This window comes from Hylobates moloch, unplaced genomic scaffold (assembly GCF_009828535.3).
Source record: "Hylobates moloch isolate HMO894 unplaced genomic scaffold, HMol_V3 SCAFFOLD_10, whole genome shotgun sequence".
Classification (NCBI taxonomy): Eukaryota; Metazoa; Chordata; class Mammalia; order Primates; family Hylobatidae; genus Hylobates; species Hylobates moloch.
Genome location: NW_026652285.1, coordinates 43,876,975 through 43,895,474, shown reverse-complemented (window position 1 = coordinate 43,895,474; position 18,500 = coordinate 43,876,975). Strand labels below are relative to the sequence as shown.

The following is an 18,500-nucleotide window of genomic DNA, read 5'->3' as shown; positions in this document are numbered from 1 at the left end:
AACTATTTTGTAAACCTAAAACTGCTCTAAAAAATAAAGTCTATTAATTAAAGGGGAAAAATGATAACTTGTTGCTGGGTAAAGAATGGGTTGTGGGGAACAGTTAGAAAGCCAGCATAATATTCTTTTTAAAATTAGCATAGCTTGTCTCAGAAGAATCTTATTATCAGAAATTCATCTTGGCAACAAATGTTCAGAGATCAGAACTCTACATGAGTGTAAGGGTGAGAGGGTGGAAAAACAGAGAGGAGGAAAAAAAGTCATGTTTCCATCCAGTGGAACAGAAACAAATTGGAAACGAAATCTGCATTTTTGTGCTATCTTTGAAAATTATTTGTATAACGTCTACCAGAGAATCACTTTATTTTTTAAAATTTTAATTATTTAATTTTTATAATTTTTGAAATTGACATAATCATACATGTTTATGGGCTACATAGTGACTTGGGGTACATATAATGTATAGTGATCCTACTAAAATTCTTTATACTTACTTTTGAATTGTGATTATTTCTATGTGCATCAAATTTAAATTAATATATTTAGAGAAAGTTTATATATATACACATCTATATATGTATATGTTTATATATGTGTGTGTATGTATGTGTATGTATATTTATTAGTGTCTTCTAGGATGTAAAATATTCCAAAAAGATTTAATATTAACACACTAAGGTAAGAATAAATCAGTAAAATACAGGCTTTGGTAGTTAGTCATAAGGAAAGACATTAACAATATTTTGAAGCTAAGCCTAATAACCTTGAACAACCTTAAAATGGTCACATTAGAACAATGTAACCAAATTAAAGACTAGCTTATGATATTTTTACCCTTCTATCTTTTTATTTGGAGCAGCTGAGGATCTAAATCTGCATAAATCTGAACTTAGGCAGATGGATTTATTTTCTACCTAACAATCTAGTAACTTGACAGAAAAATGCCTATCAGCCAGAAATATATTTATGCTGCATTAACTTAATACCTAATAATTTTTCATTTCCAGAGAGTTATAGAAATAACATTACACTTATATTGCTGGATCTGTCTGCTTATAAGTTGCTTCTGATGACACAAATGGGATTGATTTGTTATCAGTTCCTCCAGTTAAATAATTCTTGATTGTTAAGTCAAAAAAATATTACAAATCTTGAGCAGCCTCTGCATATTCTGACCTGAATGATCGTCAAGATTTGATTTATCATTTAGTAGGGGATGAGGCAAAAGAATACCAAGTTCTACTCTTGGAAATTCTCTCAATGGCAGAGTTATTAATTAATTGTAATAACATCTTAATAACATTTGAAGTGTCATTGAAATAGATTAAAATTTTACACATGTGCCAAATTGTTCAACCAGGGCATTCTTAAGGATGATTGGAGTCTGGTGAGAATTATTTCAGGAATTATTTATTAATTCAAATTTCTTTGCGTACTCTGCACTAAGTAAACACAAAACCATGTGCTCTGCTACATTTTTGTTTGTTTACTTATCAAAGAAATGATTGCATGAATTCATAAAAATTAAAATTTAAAAAGATCTCTTATTTTCAAAAAAGCCCCTATACATACTTTGTTCACTTTAATGAGGGACTAACAATAAAGCTGATTCCCAGAATCCTAACTCTAGGAATTGGGGCTGACCTTGAAGATCGCCAAGGTTAAGTCACTCCTCCAAGGTCATATGTCTAGTTGTAAACAAGTCATGGCTAGGATGCATATCTTGAGACTCCTAATCGGTCATGCGTCCCCCAGGTTCTACCTTACTATTGCTTTGAATGGATACAGAAAATAGGGATTTCAGAAATAAGATCCGACAGCCAAATTTAAGTCTGTACCTTGTGACGATAAATAATTTGACCTCAGAATTGGATCATCCATTGATTAAATTAAATCAGCCTTTCTACCCAGAACACTTAATAGTAGTTAGGAATGATAATAAAATAAAAATAAAAATGGTGTGCATATATAATATACATGTATACATACATATAGACAGAGAGAGAGAAAGAGGTTGATTTTTTTTTTTAGTAGTTAATCCTTAAATGACAACTCTACTACGAATGCTATTGCAATTTTGCAACTATTTTTTCATTCTCACCTCTGGTTTCCCTCTTCATCCTTCCAGGGCCAAAGAGATAAAGAAAATTCAGCTGGTGAATCTATGATATTATTTGTCACATAAATTCCACATTTCTACCTAACATAAAATGTTCCAATTTTATGACTCAGCACATTTCTTTGGCTGCTAACAAAATCAGAAGGAATGAATTGTGAAAGCTAAACAGAATTAAGGACTTAAATCATGACATTATGTTGCTGCAACTCTGCATTTACTTGACAGAAAATGAAGTTATAATTCCCACCAGCATAGCCTCATTTTTACTCTATACTAAATATATGAGGGCTTTGGGTCCACTGGGCTAAGCCTATGGCTGACATATAACTTTAGCATGACGTTTAACCTCTATAAGCCCCAGATTTTTATTTGTATCCTGGAATTTTATAATATCTACCATACAATGTTATTAAGATTACATGAAATTCTATATGCCATAGCATTCAGGGAACTGCAGAATAATTTATAAATATAACGTATTATTGCCAAGCAATGATTAATTGCCCCATAATGAAGAAACAAATTTCCAAAGAAACAGAAGTATATTTTAAAATTATTTCTAAAAATGCCTATGTAGAATGACATGCTACATGAACATTCTGAATATATTTAAGTATGATTTACACAGCATGACCTATTGACAAAACATGAGTTTATCATTGTAAATCATAATTTATTGAATCTTTTCCCAATCAGATGATAAAAACATAATCGAACCTAACACTATGTTAAGGTGTATGTGATTTAAGTTTAGAGGCTATAAAGTAAATTTTAGTACAAATAACTTCAGCCCACAAAGAGATTATTCCCCTAAGGTGAATTATAGGGATGAGAAATTGATACTCCCCTAGAAACAACGATAAAAATAGGAGAAGGAAGAAGGGAAGTGTTCTAGGTGAAATTACAACACTCTTGTTCTGCCATAGTAGACCTAGAATACTGTAGATTTGCAGTGGAAACTGGCAACAGATGATTATACATGTTGAAAAGAAAATAAGTATTATATCGCGTGACTCTTCCCCTAATGGAAGTGTGACCAAAATAGGGAAGAGGAACAATGGTCATGGTGATTCACTCTGGCAGTGGCCCGCTAAGCCCATCAAGGAACACAGTGTTTCACGCAGAGTTTTAAAGAATGCAGGGGCATTGATCAAGTAGAGCAGGACGAACCTAGCATTTCAGATGAAGGGACAACATATTCAGAGTTTGAGAAACCTAGAACAACATGGTTCATGAGGGGAATAATCAGTAATTTGGTTTGCTGGAGCGTAAAGTGTACGAAGATTTGTACAGAAATGAAGAAATTTGAAGAAAGATACTTCCAGAGCCAGAGCCAGACTTTAGATGCTGAGCTGACCATACTAGGGATGGAGAGCCCTGACCGGTATTGATCAGGGGATGGCACCATTGATTGTTTTGGAAAGAACACACTGATGGCAGTGTTCTCTGGAGGCAGCTGGCTTTGTCATGGTCCTCTGCCATTAACTTTGTGGGTCAATGTTAGAGAACACAATACATTTATTTCTAAGCATTGGAATAAAAGCAAGGAGCCTGAGGGACATTTAAGAGAGCTTGGTCCTGTGTTTCTCAAACTTGGGTCACTTTTGTGACACCACCATGATTTTCTCTAATCCAAAAATCATTTTTACTCTAGTTTTTAAATATTTTTGATGGGCTCATTTTTTCACAACTCCAAAAAGGAAAAAATATATCTTCAAGCACTAGCATTTGTTAAATTTGCAGGTTTAGCCATTCCTTGTATATTATATATTAATATAAACCTAACTATCAAAAGAAAAATGCTTATCTGGGCATTTTTAGGATGGTACCATCTGGGTACCGCCCTAAAAATCCTTCTTTAGGAAACACTGGTCAACCTGATGCCATCATTTTCCAAAGAAGAATTAATGTGCAAGGAAATCAGATGATTTGCCTACATCCTCTATGTGCTAACCATGTGCCACAATTCTAGATGCTGGAGCCACATCATCTGGGGCAACATCAGATCAACATCATTGAGCTCTTTTCTCCGCCAATTTGTTCACTTATCTAGTCATCAGTTACAAAATCACTTCCCTCAGGAAGTTACATTCTAGTGGGGGACACAGACAAAAAAACAAACCTACAAAGACACAGCATAATGGCAGGTAATGTGAGGGACCATGAGGAAAATAGAGGGAAGCAAAGGAATAAATAATGACACAGTGTGCTTTTAGATAGGATGGTCAAGAAAGACCTCTGAGCAGTCCAGATGTGTTGAGAGGGTGAATTGTGGCATATCTGAGGATGGTTCTATCCAGGTACAGGAGCGATGGGAGTAAAGTCCTCTCAAGGAGATCTTGCCTGACATGCTTGAGAAAGAGCAAAGGCAAACTAGTGATGGTTCCATGAAAACCTGTCTATTGAGACCACTACTACTCCTTCCTTCCTGACACCTCACCCACTCACACCCCTTTTTTCTATACCAAGGGTTGACCAGGACCAGTTCCAGCCTACTACCTGTTTTATTGGAACAAAACCATGCTCATTTGTTTACTATGTGGTTTATGGGAGTTCTTATGCTACAACAAGAGTAGTATTACTGCAGAGACTGTATCACCCTCAAAGAGCCTAAAATATGTACCATCTGGCCCTTAGCAGAAAATGTTTGCTGACCACTACTTTATATCATGCTCTTTAGTTGATGCGGTTGTCAAATGCGAACATCCCAGAAAAATACTGCTTTGGACATCTTTATAAAAATGAAATATGCATTTTCCATGTTAAAATCTAGTTACTGATGGTAGAAAATCTGATTTCACTTTTTCAAAACAGAGTTGTGTACCAGTAGAAACTTTTTAGTATTCTACCTTCAGGTGTGATTTTTCTTTAACAGTGAATGGGAAGAATAAGGTATCTGCCATTGCATACAGAAAAGAGTGAGGAAGAAGCACAGTAAGCATTACCCTTGTGGTTTTCTCTTGTTAGTATTCAAATTATATTCACTCTAAACTACATCTGAAACAGGTTGATAATATACCCTGTTGGGAGTTGCACTGTTAGGTGATACACAAGATTTTACACAGATCTATATGGACAGTGTGGCCTAGAGCTACAAGTCTCTTTGGAGCTAATTACCTTCTTAAATCAAAGGGTCTTAAAGATAGTCTACAACCTCACATGAAAAAGTTGCTGTGCTCACCTGGGACTTCCTTTTTCACTTAAGCAAAATGCCCAGGGTTCTGGCAGCAATATTTTTGTTTTTGGTTAAAGTTCATGGGAGGCTCCTCTTATTCTATTCTCTATTGAACAGTTATTTATCTTTATAAAGGGAAAACAAAACAAAAACAAGTAAGACTGGAGAAAATAGGGTAAAAAAATACATAAGCAATATTTAAAGACTCCATATACATGTAACTCAGTGTTTAAAGTAATTCAGATGAAGGGTTGGAGTAGTATCTAGTGAAGAAGGAAGTTGAAAAAGCTGAATTGTTAAAATATTTCTTACATTGGGAAGATTATCTACAATCAATTTATTTAGTCTCACAGACCCACTACAGCCTACTAGCTCGGTGGATCTTCCAGGTGTTTGCCTGCCCACCCACTCAGCACCCCCTTCTCATTTCCCCCACTTCCCTCCTCTTCTCCCTTTGTTTCTCTAGAAAACTCACCCTTCACATTATAAAACTTTCTTTTCCAAGTCTTCCCAACTGATCCCTCTATCTTTTTACTTAATTCTCCTTGCTTTGTCTCTTCCTGAGATACTCATCCACAATAACCTCCTATTATCATATGGTCAAGCTTGACAGTTAAAAAAATATTTTATGACTATATAAAATATAGTTTTCTGACTATAAACATATGGTTACAGGAGAAAACTTTGAAAAACATGGAAAAGCAAAAGGAATAGAATAAAAATTAGCTACATAGTTACCACCTTAAAAATGTTTCCGACCTGTCACCTCTATATCTATTTAAAATTTATAATTTTTCTGCCCTTACTATTTTATGGCCTGATTTCTTTCACATAACAACATGAAAATATTTATTTCTCTAGGTAATTAAGCAGTCTTTTGAAACCTGATTATGATCACCAAATGGCATAAAATACTGTTTATTTGATCCATCTCCTGTTGATAGACTTCATTTGTTTCCACTTTTTCTGTATTATAAATAACACTGCAGTGAACATCTCTGTGTGCTTACATCTCTGACGATTCCTTTGGAATAAGCGCTTGGGAGTGTTACAGCTGCAGAGAAGAAAGATTATATATTTCATTAAGGATGTCACCAAGTGTTATTCTGTAGCCAACTCCTGAAGACAGGCAAAGGGACTTCCTCCATCATGTGTTTAATGCTAAAACTCAGTCTGATGTTTCATTTGGTTCATGTTTATCATAATGTTTCCCCAGCTGAAAGTCACTAGGTAGTTTATTGTTTCTTTCTCTGGGGAAACCTTGCAAGTGACAGACCAGAAAATGTGGGAGTTTGAAGAAGATTGATCCTGGAAAGAGCAGAGGGCCAAAAAGATGGCTCAGGACCTAATTCGAGTTTGAAATAAGTCATTCGGTTCCCAATATAATGCTTATTGAGTGTCCACATGATACATACTAGGTGCTTTGACAGAGGATTATGGAAAAATTAAAACCAAAGCCCCATTGCCCTCACAGATTTACCATCCGCAAGAAAAGGGAAGAGTGCCATCTCTTAGCACTTATCTCTGTGTTTGGGAAGAGAAAAGTCCTTTGGAGATGAAGTGCATACATATTCACTTTTTAAAAAGTATTTTTGCCTTCTTGAAATTTAAGCTCTTTTCTCCGCCAGTTTGTTCACTTATCCAGTCAAGAATACTATTATCTAAAATATTCACTCTTGGATGATATATGAAAGAGCCCTTTCTATGTGACTGAATACCAGCTGGAATCTCTCCATTGGGCCACCCCAAATAAACATATCAGGGCATCACAACTTTTGATCTGCATGCATAGGCTACCATGGTCACAGCTCACCTCTTTTTGATAAGGAAGCAGGACTGTAGGTTTCTAATCATACATTTGCAATTGCTAGAGGGGCCGCAGGATAAGAAGTATGATCAGAGAAGTTTTATTATTGACATTTTAGAAGTTTTCGAAGGTCCCCGACAAACTCCAACTTCATTCTTCTTAGGCTTATGTTCAGGGACCAAAATATTCTATTGAAACATTCAGAGATTTTAGCAATTTCTCTTTAAAGAAATGCTATCATTCCATTCTTTGGGGAGGGTGGAACAATGCTGCTTGTGTGCTCCAACCACTCGGATCATTCATACACTGTTTCTTTGGAAGGATTTGCTTTCCAAAGTTGAACTTTCAGAACTCAGAACACCTTATCACACTTTCACAAGCTTTCTCTCTGAAAATGGAAAAAGAAAAAGGGAGGGAGGGTGGGGGGAGCCTGTTAGGACCTGTGCCAGTTAAATCCGATCTCTCCGGGGATTTGTTTTTCTTCTGGCGTCAGATTAGATGTTCAAATCAAGCAGTGTTTGAGGGCTGGGAGGGAATGTCCATGGGATTCTTAGTGAGGCTAATCCCGAAGCAGCACATTCCAAGGGGCTAATCTGCCCAAGTTCATTGCTTACTTGAAACGTCTCTTGGGGGAAGAGCCGAACAAGTGACTTTTTTTTCCAGTGGGCGGTCATAAGAGCATTATTAACGGAATGACCAGCCCTAGCTGCAGCAAAATGAAAGCAACAGGAGCTGCTCCGGGGACTGCTTTTGCCAGCACCCAGAGTCAGTGCTCAGGTAAAATGATTTCAGCTAACTTTTCTCTTGTTCAACTTCTCAATATTGGATCTGGGGACCTAGAGGAAGACGTGGAGGGAAAGGGCAAAATGAACTTATGAATTTAGTACCTTTGGGTTGGGGATGTTTGTTCTGATGAAGACAGGGCATACATTTGAAACAAGAGGGTGACGATGAGAAGCATTGTGAAACTTTTCTTGTAATTTGTTCCTATAAAGTTAGTGGACTCTTTTTCCTAATCTTGCGAATACTGGTCTGAGTGGTTGTCCTTCTGTTAAGCTGCCCTGCTGAAGAGGAGATTGCAATAGCACTTTCCAAGGCTTTTTGGAAATGGGTTTAATATACCCTGTGTGTGTGTGCTTGTAAATCTTCCTGCCTGGAGAACTTGATTCGATAGCTGGTGGGGAGGACATAGTAAGAAGATTCAAAGTAGTTTGGGGACTAACATTTGTAGCAAAGACTTTGAGAAAAACATTGAATCCTGCTTAAATGAAATGACTTAATTTTTTTAAAGCAATATTTACAGACTTTTGTTTTCATTATTTTGATGCTTTATTGACTGCATATTTAACTTTCAAAATTAGTAGTTGCGTTATTCTTTGAGGGTAATCATTATACTTTGTTCATTGTGAGTGTCCTCATTTCTGTTTTGAATATGATGTCTTTTAATTATTAGCCTTTGAAAAACACTTCCCTATTACACATCACACATGACTGATAATGCAGAAAGACAAGAAAGAAAATAGCCAGCCCTTTGCAAACTCGGTCATGGTTATGTGACCATTCTACCTTTAGAAAAGAATATACAGAGAGGTTTTCTGGGGGCCATAGAAGCCATCTTTTCTAAGCGTGCATGAGACTTCCAAAGCATATTTAAAAAAGAAAAGATTTTAAGACATGATGTCTGTTAAAGTTTTGTGTTAAAGGAGAATTGAAGGGTCAGCTAGAAACACAGCACATCAAAACTATTTCATGCTTTCTAACAATGAGGATAACTATTCTGAGATAACTGAGTTGGATGTTGAAGCAAAATATAAAGCTTCATATAGAGTAGTTCAAAACCTTCAAACAAAGAAAAGGAATTCGTTCAGGAAACAAACCAGGATTAAATGTCAGAATGCCCTCTCCAATAAAATCAATTTAAAAATCTAATATAAGATGTTCACACTAAAGACCTGAATAAAAGCATGATAAAGCGAAGCTCACAATATAGTAATTATGCATGATATTTTGTAGAATCCCTAATTCATGTGTTATACCTGCATTCTTTCTGTTGTGTATTATACTTTTCTACTCAACGAAAAAATCCAATTTAATCATGAATGATGGGAAGATTTCTTAATGTTCTGTTTCTCTTTTGTTTTCCTCCCTATTTTCTGTGCCTTTGCAAGGGAGATGATTAATCTGCTAATAATAAGATATAGAAATGATTCTCAATCTTTTTGCTAACAATGATGTAGCGTTTCACCTTTCAGAAGGTAATTAAGCAGCAAAGCTACACACAAACTAAATTACTTTTTTACTGAAACGCTAACTAGCTGGCAATCCATATGTAGGAATTCTTACCACCCATCATCTGACTAAAACTTCCAGTGCTTTCCAGGCTAACAATGGGATCCATGAGCAAGAGAAATAAGGAAGGTGTCCTTGAAAAATATCATCCATTTGTCTTTGCAGCACAGATACTTAAGTGAGGAGTCTTGTGCTTACATTTCTTTGCTGTATAGCCATTTCTCAGATTCTGGTGTCTTCCTAATGTCCTACCTTCATCCTTTACCCCAGGGAGAAAGGAAGAAGACATAGCAGAGTATTCATTCCTGCGCATGTGGGGACTAGAAGAGGGGAATGATAAGGGGAAAGATGCAGGATGAACTGGTTCCAAGACCTGGGAGCCAACTCTGTCCAAATGCCAGGATAATCCTGGGCATGCTCAGATAGTACTGCCCATAACAAGGGTATTTCATATCAATAACATCAATGTTTTAATGGCAATTTAGCAGAGTGGGTTAGAGTGTGAACTCTGAAGCCAGACTGTTCAAGTTCAAACCCTGGCTTTAGAATGTATTGCTGCATCTCTCTGCCTCAATTTCTTCATTGGAAAAATGGATATAAAAGTAGTACTTTCCTCACAGAGTCCTTATGGGATCCAGGGAGACAATGTATTAATATATTTAGCACAAGGCCAAGCACATGATGCACCCTTATTGAATGTTAGCCATTGTTAATTATCTATTGAGCGCCTACTACATGTGCCAGGTGCTTTATCTGAATCATCTGGTTTGATTATCCCAACAACTCTTCAAAGTAGCTGGAATTATCCATATGATATAGAAGAGGTTCCAAAATGTTAAATAAGCTTCCTATATATCTTGTTAGTGGCCAGCCAGGGCTTGTGGGTTCCTATCATCCCCAACACAAAGGGAGACCAGTTTAGGTCGGGTCTCCTAGAGCAATTTCATAGTCCCCTCATCTGAGCCTTCATCTGAAATTTTAGTACCAGAATCAACCGTGGACAGGTCTCTCTTCTTGGAGCAAAGCATAGCACCCCTAAAATCATGATAACAATGCTGTGTTTCAGGTATTGCTGTTGTCTCCATTTTATAGATGAGGAAAACTGAGGATCAAAGAATCATGTAACTTTCTCCAGGTCACAGAGTCCCACTCACACCACTTTTTCTAAATGCAGACCTCATGCTCTACCCATGGTCAAGCTTGCCCCACTTTTTCTCAGGGAGTATTGGTCAGCACTCTCTAAAATTCCCAGATGCTCCCCCACAAAAGAGCCTTCTGAATGCTGGCCAAAGTTGAACACAAAAAGAGAAAGAAAGTAAAGTCTCCTTTTTTTGCTCTCTAAAGTGTAGGAAAAGTTGGTTTCAATCCAGTGAAGAACATTTTACCCTCTTTCTGCCAAGAGATATTATCAATGAAAGTATTCAGTGTCTAGAGAAAAATCATGGCCTATGAATAGTTTAGCGAACAGGCTTTTTACAAAGATAAAGACTGGCTGTCTATGCTGCTAAGCTCATTTTTGTTACAAAGAGGTAGCCACTAGCCTTTTCTACCTGTTTGAAAAGAAAAATATTTGAGACTAGACATTGGGAATTTTTCATGTTTAGCTGAAAGGCAAAACTGCAAATGTTACCTTTGTGGTGTGGGAATGCAGAGGCCCACCTGGACCTGAGGGTCTCTGAGGCAGGGTGGGTGCTCCTTTTCAGGTGGACAATGCATGAACACCCAGAAATGATTCCATGTGATATTGACCATTACTGAAACAGGATGCAGTTTCTTTGTGCCCCTCAACCATGGCTCATGTTGCTCCTTGTAAAAATGTGCATTGTCATGAGTACTAATGGCAATTACTGCCTTCGGGGCCACATGCTTGCCTAGACCTCCCTTGTGAGACAGGAGGGAGGTGAAAGACTGAAGTACTAAGGACCAATCAGAATTTAGCACAGCTTATAGACATCTGAGTCATTGGCAGAGTCAAGATTAATTATGGTTCAACACATGGGGGCTTATAACAGTTAACACTGTCGAGACAGGTCAAATCAACAGCTCAGTTGTGCTTTAGCCCTGTATATAAGAGTATGAATTTAGTATTGATGCTGCATTAGAGAGAAGATGATGCCATGTAGAAATAACATTAAATGTTGCTCTAGCAAGTTTCATCTTAAAGGCTTAGAGAAGGAATCTTCTGAGCAGCTCATTGAATTTCATGGGAGACTCCGCTGCTATTGCAAATGCTGGTAAAGAAAACCATGAAGGGATGCAGGATGGATAACTGCTTTGGAACAGAGATTGTACAGTTTTCCGGAACATCCTTTGTCCATGTGGGAACCCAATCTCAGTGGCAGGACTTCTGGGTGGATGGACCCAACAGTGTCCATTCTAAGAAGCTGTATATGCTCTGCTGAAGGGCATGTGGGGTGCACAAGAAAAAATGTGCTATCTTACTTTTTTCCAAAGGCATTACCCGTAAAACTTTGGACTATGATAAAAACATTTATCTTCCTCATGCTTTTATTTCCTTCCCCCCCACCCCCCTGTACTTAGCACTGTTAATTAGAAAAAAGCATAGGGATACATTAGGGCCTTTGAGTTATGCAATTCTCTTGCTATTTTTCTTTCCTTCTGCAAGGAAAATCTAATGGAAGTGTCAGCTGTGAAAACTTTATACTTATTTGGATGTATTTCTTCCCATTACTGAATACTTGTTTTCTATAAGGTTACAAACATTACTATTCTATCCCTCCAAATTTATTTTCTCTGCAAATAGCATTGTCTTTCTGTTCTGAATTTGTATATGATTCCATCACTAACTTTTTTTTATTATGGTCAGTTCCTTTAATTCTCGATATTGTGATGTTAAATAACCTAATCAGCAGGTACAGGGAGTAATTGATTTTGTTATATTTAATGTTTATATGTGAAATAACCACAATTTCAATTCAGCTGGTGATATACTAGTCTCATATGATTATGAAATTTTGCTTTCTAGTTAAAAATATTTCACGGTATGTTCACCTTTCCTTTTTTTTGTTGTTGTTTTCTTTTTCAGGCTCAGAAATCCTGGATAGAAAGAGCATTTTATAAAAGAGAATGTGTCCACATCATACCCAGCACCAAAGACCCCCATAGGTAATCTTGCTGTCTATAATGTTGGGAACATGAAGTAGCAATTATACAAAAAACCTACAAGAGTAATCATGACCTGTTGCAAGGGAAACACTGTCAAATTAAATATCTTTTGTTATTCTTTCTGGACATCTTTGAAGCAATCTTATTTATACACACTACATAGTATGTCATGCCTACAATTAAGTCTTACTCTAAGAGCCTATAAAGAAAAACACATATGCCATTGTGGAAGGAATTAATCACCATATATAACAGTGGATTATGTTTTTTGTTATGGTTATTGATTTTTCCTTTTAAGTACCTCCTCCAAATGCTTAGTTTGTACCAACACGTTCTACAATAGGAAAAAGAAGAGACTTAAATAAAAGACTCCTAGCAGATTCCTAACTAAACTGTAAACCTTCAGATTCCCATTTAAGCACATTGTTAGCACCCTACTTACCTTCCTTAGGATCAACAATATATAAGATAAGAAGCATTTGGGATAAAGTAGCATATATATGTCTGAAATGCCTTTATGAATGGGCAATTTAACAAATCAGTTTAAAATATAGACTACAGAGTCTTAGAGACTATCTGTGTAACCTTGTGCAAATTACCTAACCTTCAAAACTACAATATTTCATCTATACAATGGATGCTAAATTGTTAGTTTTTAACAAATGGCAGCTACATATTGTAACTATTATTACTAATAGTCATAAAGGTAGTAATAGTAATGTATGAAGGACATTTTCGTGATAGAGCAAAGTTTAAGTTTTCAAATATCTCATGAATATTTTTTCATTGTTTCGTCAAGAACACTTAAGCCTGAAGATTTTTATTCTCAGAATTGGATATTTGACAGCAAATGTCAATTGGGAACAGACAAGTTCAGTTGTGACTCACATATAAGTGAGATTCCTCATTTAAATGTGCATGTTAAACTTCTTCCCCTCAAAGCTCTTCAGAGACTTTCGTGCTTTGATACATTTGATAGATGGGCTGAGTGAGAAGTAGAAAAATCCACAGAACTTTTGTTTGCAGGTGTCCAATCCTGAACAAAATGCCGGGTACAAAAGAGGTGGATGGAGAAGGGCAGGAGACATATTACAGCTTATACAGCTAAAGGAAAATGGGTAGAGGGGAGAAAAGAAAAGATATGTATATCATGGAAAGCCTGAGTTTACCAATGCCTGATATAGCCACATGGTGGAATTCTTCCTGAGAATTGACTGACAGGTGTTGGCACAGACTGTAGATTTCTCCAGCTGGTTGCCTTAAGCGTGTATCCCAATAGTGACTAATACCAGGGGTTCACTTTAACCTCTTCTGTTATAGGTGTTGCTGTGGGCGTCTGATAGGCCAGCATGTTGGCCTCACCCCCAGTATCTCTGTGCTTCAGAATGAGAAAAATGAAAGTCGCCTCTCACGAAATGACATCCAGTCGGAAAAGTGGTCCATCAGCAAACACACTCAACTCAGCCCTACGGATGCTTTTGGGACCATTGAGTTCCAAGGAGGCGGCCATTCCAACAAAGCCATGGTAATCAGAAAGCCATTCAGTTGCTCCCAAATGCTATCTCAAGTCTCAAGTCCTGCAAAGGGGTGGTTAAGAGCATGAAATTTAGTCTTTGGGCCTAATCTCCACTCTACCACTGTCTGACCAGGTGACCTGCTCTGAGTCCCCTGCCCCTGTGTGTCTCAGCTCTTCCTCTATAAAACGGGGAAAAGAAAACTTTCCTCCTGGGATTTTTAAAGTAATTAGTGACTTTTAAATAATTACAGACACAGTGACTCATTATTAATCATTTTAAAATAGCTTTCTATAGTTATTCCCTGTTTATTATGTTATTTTCTGGGTCTCATCCATTAAGACATATTTTTCTAACTCCTTTTTTTACCTCTTTGGTGAGAATGTGTTGTCTTTAGACTTCTGTTTTGTTCTGTTGGTAACTAGCATTTCTCTTAATTCTAAGTAGAAATGATTAACTCCACCTATTTCTTTCCTTGTTCTAAGAGAAATATTGCCATCGAAATTAAGTGCTTTTTCTCCAAGCATCTGTGCTCAGTAATGTTCTCATTAGAAGATTCCACATAAAAAGCATTTTTTTTGAGTTGGGGAGACTTTAGGAAATATGCAAATGTTACTTCTAAGAGTCGTTGCTTTTAAATTTCACCTTTCATCATGGGCCACTTCCTAGTTAGCTGACAGAATTTGTCTAGCATGTGTTGTGAAAATTCTAGATGCTGTTGTCCAACAAGCTTGCTTCTAACTGTTATAAGAGAGAAAACTAGCTGAGGGTGGAGCAGGAGATGGCTGTTCTTAGGCGTGTCATGGAGTTTTTTGAGTCTGGAGGAGAAATTTTGCTTAAAGAAGCATACTACAGACCACAAGGGAAGTCATCTCACATGAATGGCAGTCTAAAAATGTGCAATAAAGCCACTTCTTTCTTCTCTTTTCTCACCTCTCCCTTCTCTGTCTCTCTCCTCTTCCCCTTTCCCTGTCCCCCACTCCTGCCACTGCAGTAATTTCTTTACCAAGAATGGCTGACTGAGCTATTTTAACACTTCTTTTCTATGAAATATAATTCTGAGCTATATATTAAATTAAAACCAGTTCTGGGCCGGGCGCAGTGGCTCACGCTTGTAATCTCAGCACTTTGGGAGGCCGAGGCGGGCAGATCACGAGGTCAGGAGATCGAGACCACGGTGAAACCCCGTCTCTACTGAAAAAAAAAATACAAAAAAATTAGCCGGGCATGGTGGGGGGCGCCTGTAGTCCCAGCTACTCGGAGAGGCTGAGGCAGGAGAATGGCGTGAACCCGGGAGGCGGAGCTTGCAGTGAGCCCGAGATTGCGCCACTGCACTCCAGCCTGGGCGACAGAGCGAGACTCCGTCTCAAAAAAAAAAAAAAAAACCAGTTCTGAACTATATTTTATAAAGAAAAATGTGCTGTTTGCAACCTCCAGCAAGGCGTGGGAATACAAAGAATGAGTTAAATAGTCTTGGCCTATGCAAAACTAAAGGAAATGGCAATCTGTCAACTTCCTTACTCAGATGTATTTGCCCACACAAGATTATTAACTGTCCCCAATTCAGTACAGTCACTGTTGACAGTATGGGATTGACCCACATACAATGTAGATTCTCTGAAATCACGTGTTAAAAGTCATGCAAGTTGTCCCTGTAAGAAAAGCGCTATAAATGAGGATGTGGCTTGCTGGGCAATAATCATTGTAGAGTGGTACACCCAGTGCCTTCACAGGATGCTTAAATACTGCCTGCAAGCCTCGTGTCATTAGTCCAGTAGGCATATGATAAGCCTCTGGTCATCATTTCCACGGTTAAGAGTTAGTGTCAGATATTGAGCACGAATAGGCTTGTAGGTGAGAGCATCCCTCAAAGTTGTCACCTCAGGAGACTCTGATGACCATGATGCTGCCATTGTCCAAATGTGCACTCATCTGCCTTTTGGGGAGTGATTCCCGAAAATTTATAGATCACAAGAGGAAAGCAGTCTGTATTTTCATCAAATGATAGTTTTAATGGAAAATGAATCAGAAATACCTGAAATTCGTAAAACCTAGAGGTTAGTCACAAGTAACTTATACTGTTTTTTACAAGTCCAGTCTATTCTATGAAGATAAAATTTTCTACCATTAAAAAATATCTTTTAAAAATGGAGTGTTAGTAGTGAAGTATTAGTATTAGGAGGTTAGAAGCGAAGAATGTAGATTGTGGATTTAGATAATACAAGTTTAACCCAGAACCATCATATAATGCTATGACATGGAGAAAATTACTTAAATTTTCTGAGCCTCAGTAATTGTATTCTGTTGTATAAATGGTTGGTATTAGTGTCATAAGCATTAAATGGGACGACTTATGTAAAGCATTTGGCACAGTGCTGAGCACACAATAGATATAAAATTAATCTAGCTGCTATTAATATTATACTATCATCACTATTATTTGCTTCAGTCTCTGAAAGAAATTACGAAAACATTTTGACTGAATACTTTGAAAGACACTCATTTGGATGCACATATCTTATATATTATTTTAGAAAGCCAAATTACACTTTTTCAGTTAATGTTTTAAAATTATTCCAGAAGTTCTCACCCCTTAGCCTGGTGGTGGACCACAGCATCTGAAGGCACACTGCATTTTATTTACAGCCTGACTGTCACTAATGGACTATGTGACAGTTTACTTGGCTTCCTACTGCCTCAGTTTCCTCACTCACTTGTAAAATGAGGATAGTAATTCCTCCTTCATATGGCTGTCTCTAGAATTAAATTAGTCAATTCATGTTAAGCACTTAGAATCTTGTCTGGTGTTAAAGCTGAGCAACTCTTTGCTGTTGGTATTCTTCCTACGAAGAGGTAACTTACTGTACCGGAAAGAGAGGCTTTGCAATTAAGATGCATGATCTTGAAGTCAGACAGAACTGGATCTCAGCCTTCACTCTCTCACTGTTTAACTAGAAAGGCTTGATTAAACCATTTAACTTAGCTGAGCCTCAAGTTTTCGTATCTGTAAAGCAGGCATAGTTGCCTTATTTGATGCTTATGAAGATTAGAGAGCACTAACTGGTATACAGCTAGTGCTCAAGATGTTTATGAAAATAATAACTACTTATAAAAGTAACAAAAGCAGAGTAGTGAAACAGCTTCCTTTACTCCCTGGGAGTTCAGAGATGTGTTAGAATATTTCCATAGGGGTGCCAGGCTGCATAAGTCCGCAATCAACTCTGTTCCAGTGAATGGCATTGGTGACAGGCACTGGCAGGAGGGTGGGTCCAGGACACCAGCCCATCACTGACAGAGATCTGCGGTCTGTGGATCACCACATCACGTACTTAGATTTCCACTTTCAGTCAACCTCCTGTATCTACTCACTCCAGCAAAACAGTAAGCGAGACACTGTTACACCTCAACAATTGAACAGCTGCCATGGGTGTGCTATTACAGGGGACAAAACCAAGATCCCTTCTCATTATATGACTTTCCTTTTTGTGATTATTTTTTCTCTTCTTGGAAAATTGTAGTGCATTTGACAGACCCTAAGAACTCTGGAGACTGAGATGCCAAACGAGTTTATTAAAATATGTGTCCTTCATAGTATTAAAATACTTGTACAATTGCTTTCAGAATCTATAGCAAGTAATGATAACAACAATAATAATAGCAACTAAAAGTTATGGAACATCTACCACATCCCTGGCGCTGTGCCAAGTACTTACCTATGATACCTTGTTTTATGTTTATAATAGTAGTACTGTTATTCCTACATGACAGAGTAACCTACTGCAGCCCTTAATAGTTAGTAAGTAATTTCTCCATATCACAGAGCAAATATATACTGTATATATATTACAATATTTCACAGTGGAAAGAAAGACTCAAAGAAGTCCCCACTGTGCTCCACAGAAGGGACACATATAGACACTGGATTTGACAGCCCTCCTGAGGCCCCACATGGCTCTATGGAACTTAGAGTTGTCTGTTGGTGATCGGATTAGACAAGGTCAGCTATATACTTTGTGGAACCCAGTACAAAATGAAAATGTAGGGTCCTTGCAGGGACAGAGAAATCAATCCTCCCTTCCGATAGCTGGCAGCCCCAACTCTCAGTGGATGGGTAACCCCTGCCATGGGATTGCCACCTTTACACTGGGACATGGCTGGTATCTAAGGCAGGTGAACCTCTGCCAAGTTGGCCATGAAACACAGCATGGTTTTGCCAGCCCAAGACAGAGAAGGCTGCTCCCTTATCATTACCCTGAAATGCTGCAAGGTACATACTCACCCCTGACCTTCCCCATCCTGGAGAGGCAGCAAGGAGGTAGGACCAGGGACCACCTGTGAACTCAAGCTTCAAGACTCCACTGTCCCATTGGACTTCATTTACTAAACACAAATTCAAGGATAAAATTATTAAGAATTTTAAGACAGCAAGTGCACAGCAATGGACCCTAAGCACTGGCCTCCTGAATAGTG

At 37.7% G+C, this 18,500-nt stretch overlaps 1 protein-coding gene across 10 annotated transcripts in view; it reads left to right on the top strand.

Moving 5' to 3' along the window:
- Positions 1-18,500, top strand: part of TRPM3 (transient receptor potential cation channel subfamily M member 3) — a 563,637-nt gene that overhangs the window by 253,209 nt on the left and 291,928 nt on the right. For 9 of the 10 annotated variants that reach the window (XM_032164279.2, XM_032164271.2, XM_032164269.2 and 6 more), the window contains exons 2-3: positions 12,437-12,516; positions 13,837-14,041. In XM_032164279.2, coding sequence (XP_032020170.1) covers positions 12,437-12,516; positions 13,837-14,041 — 285 coding nt within the window. Of the gene's footprint in view, positions 1-7,744; positions 7,879-12,436; positions 12,517-13,836; positions 14,042-18,500 lie in introns of those variants that run through there. The other variant, XM_058445423.1, reaches the window with a different exon arrangement.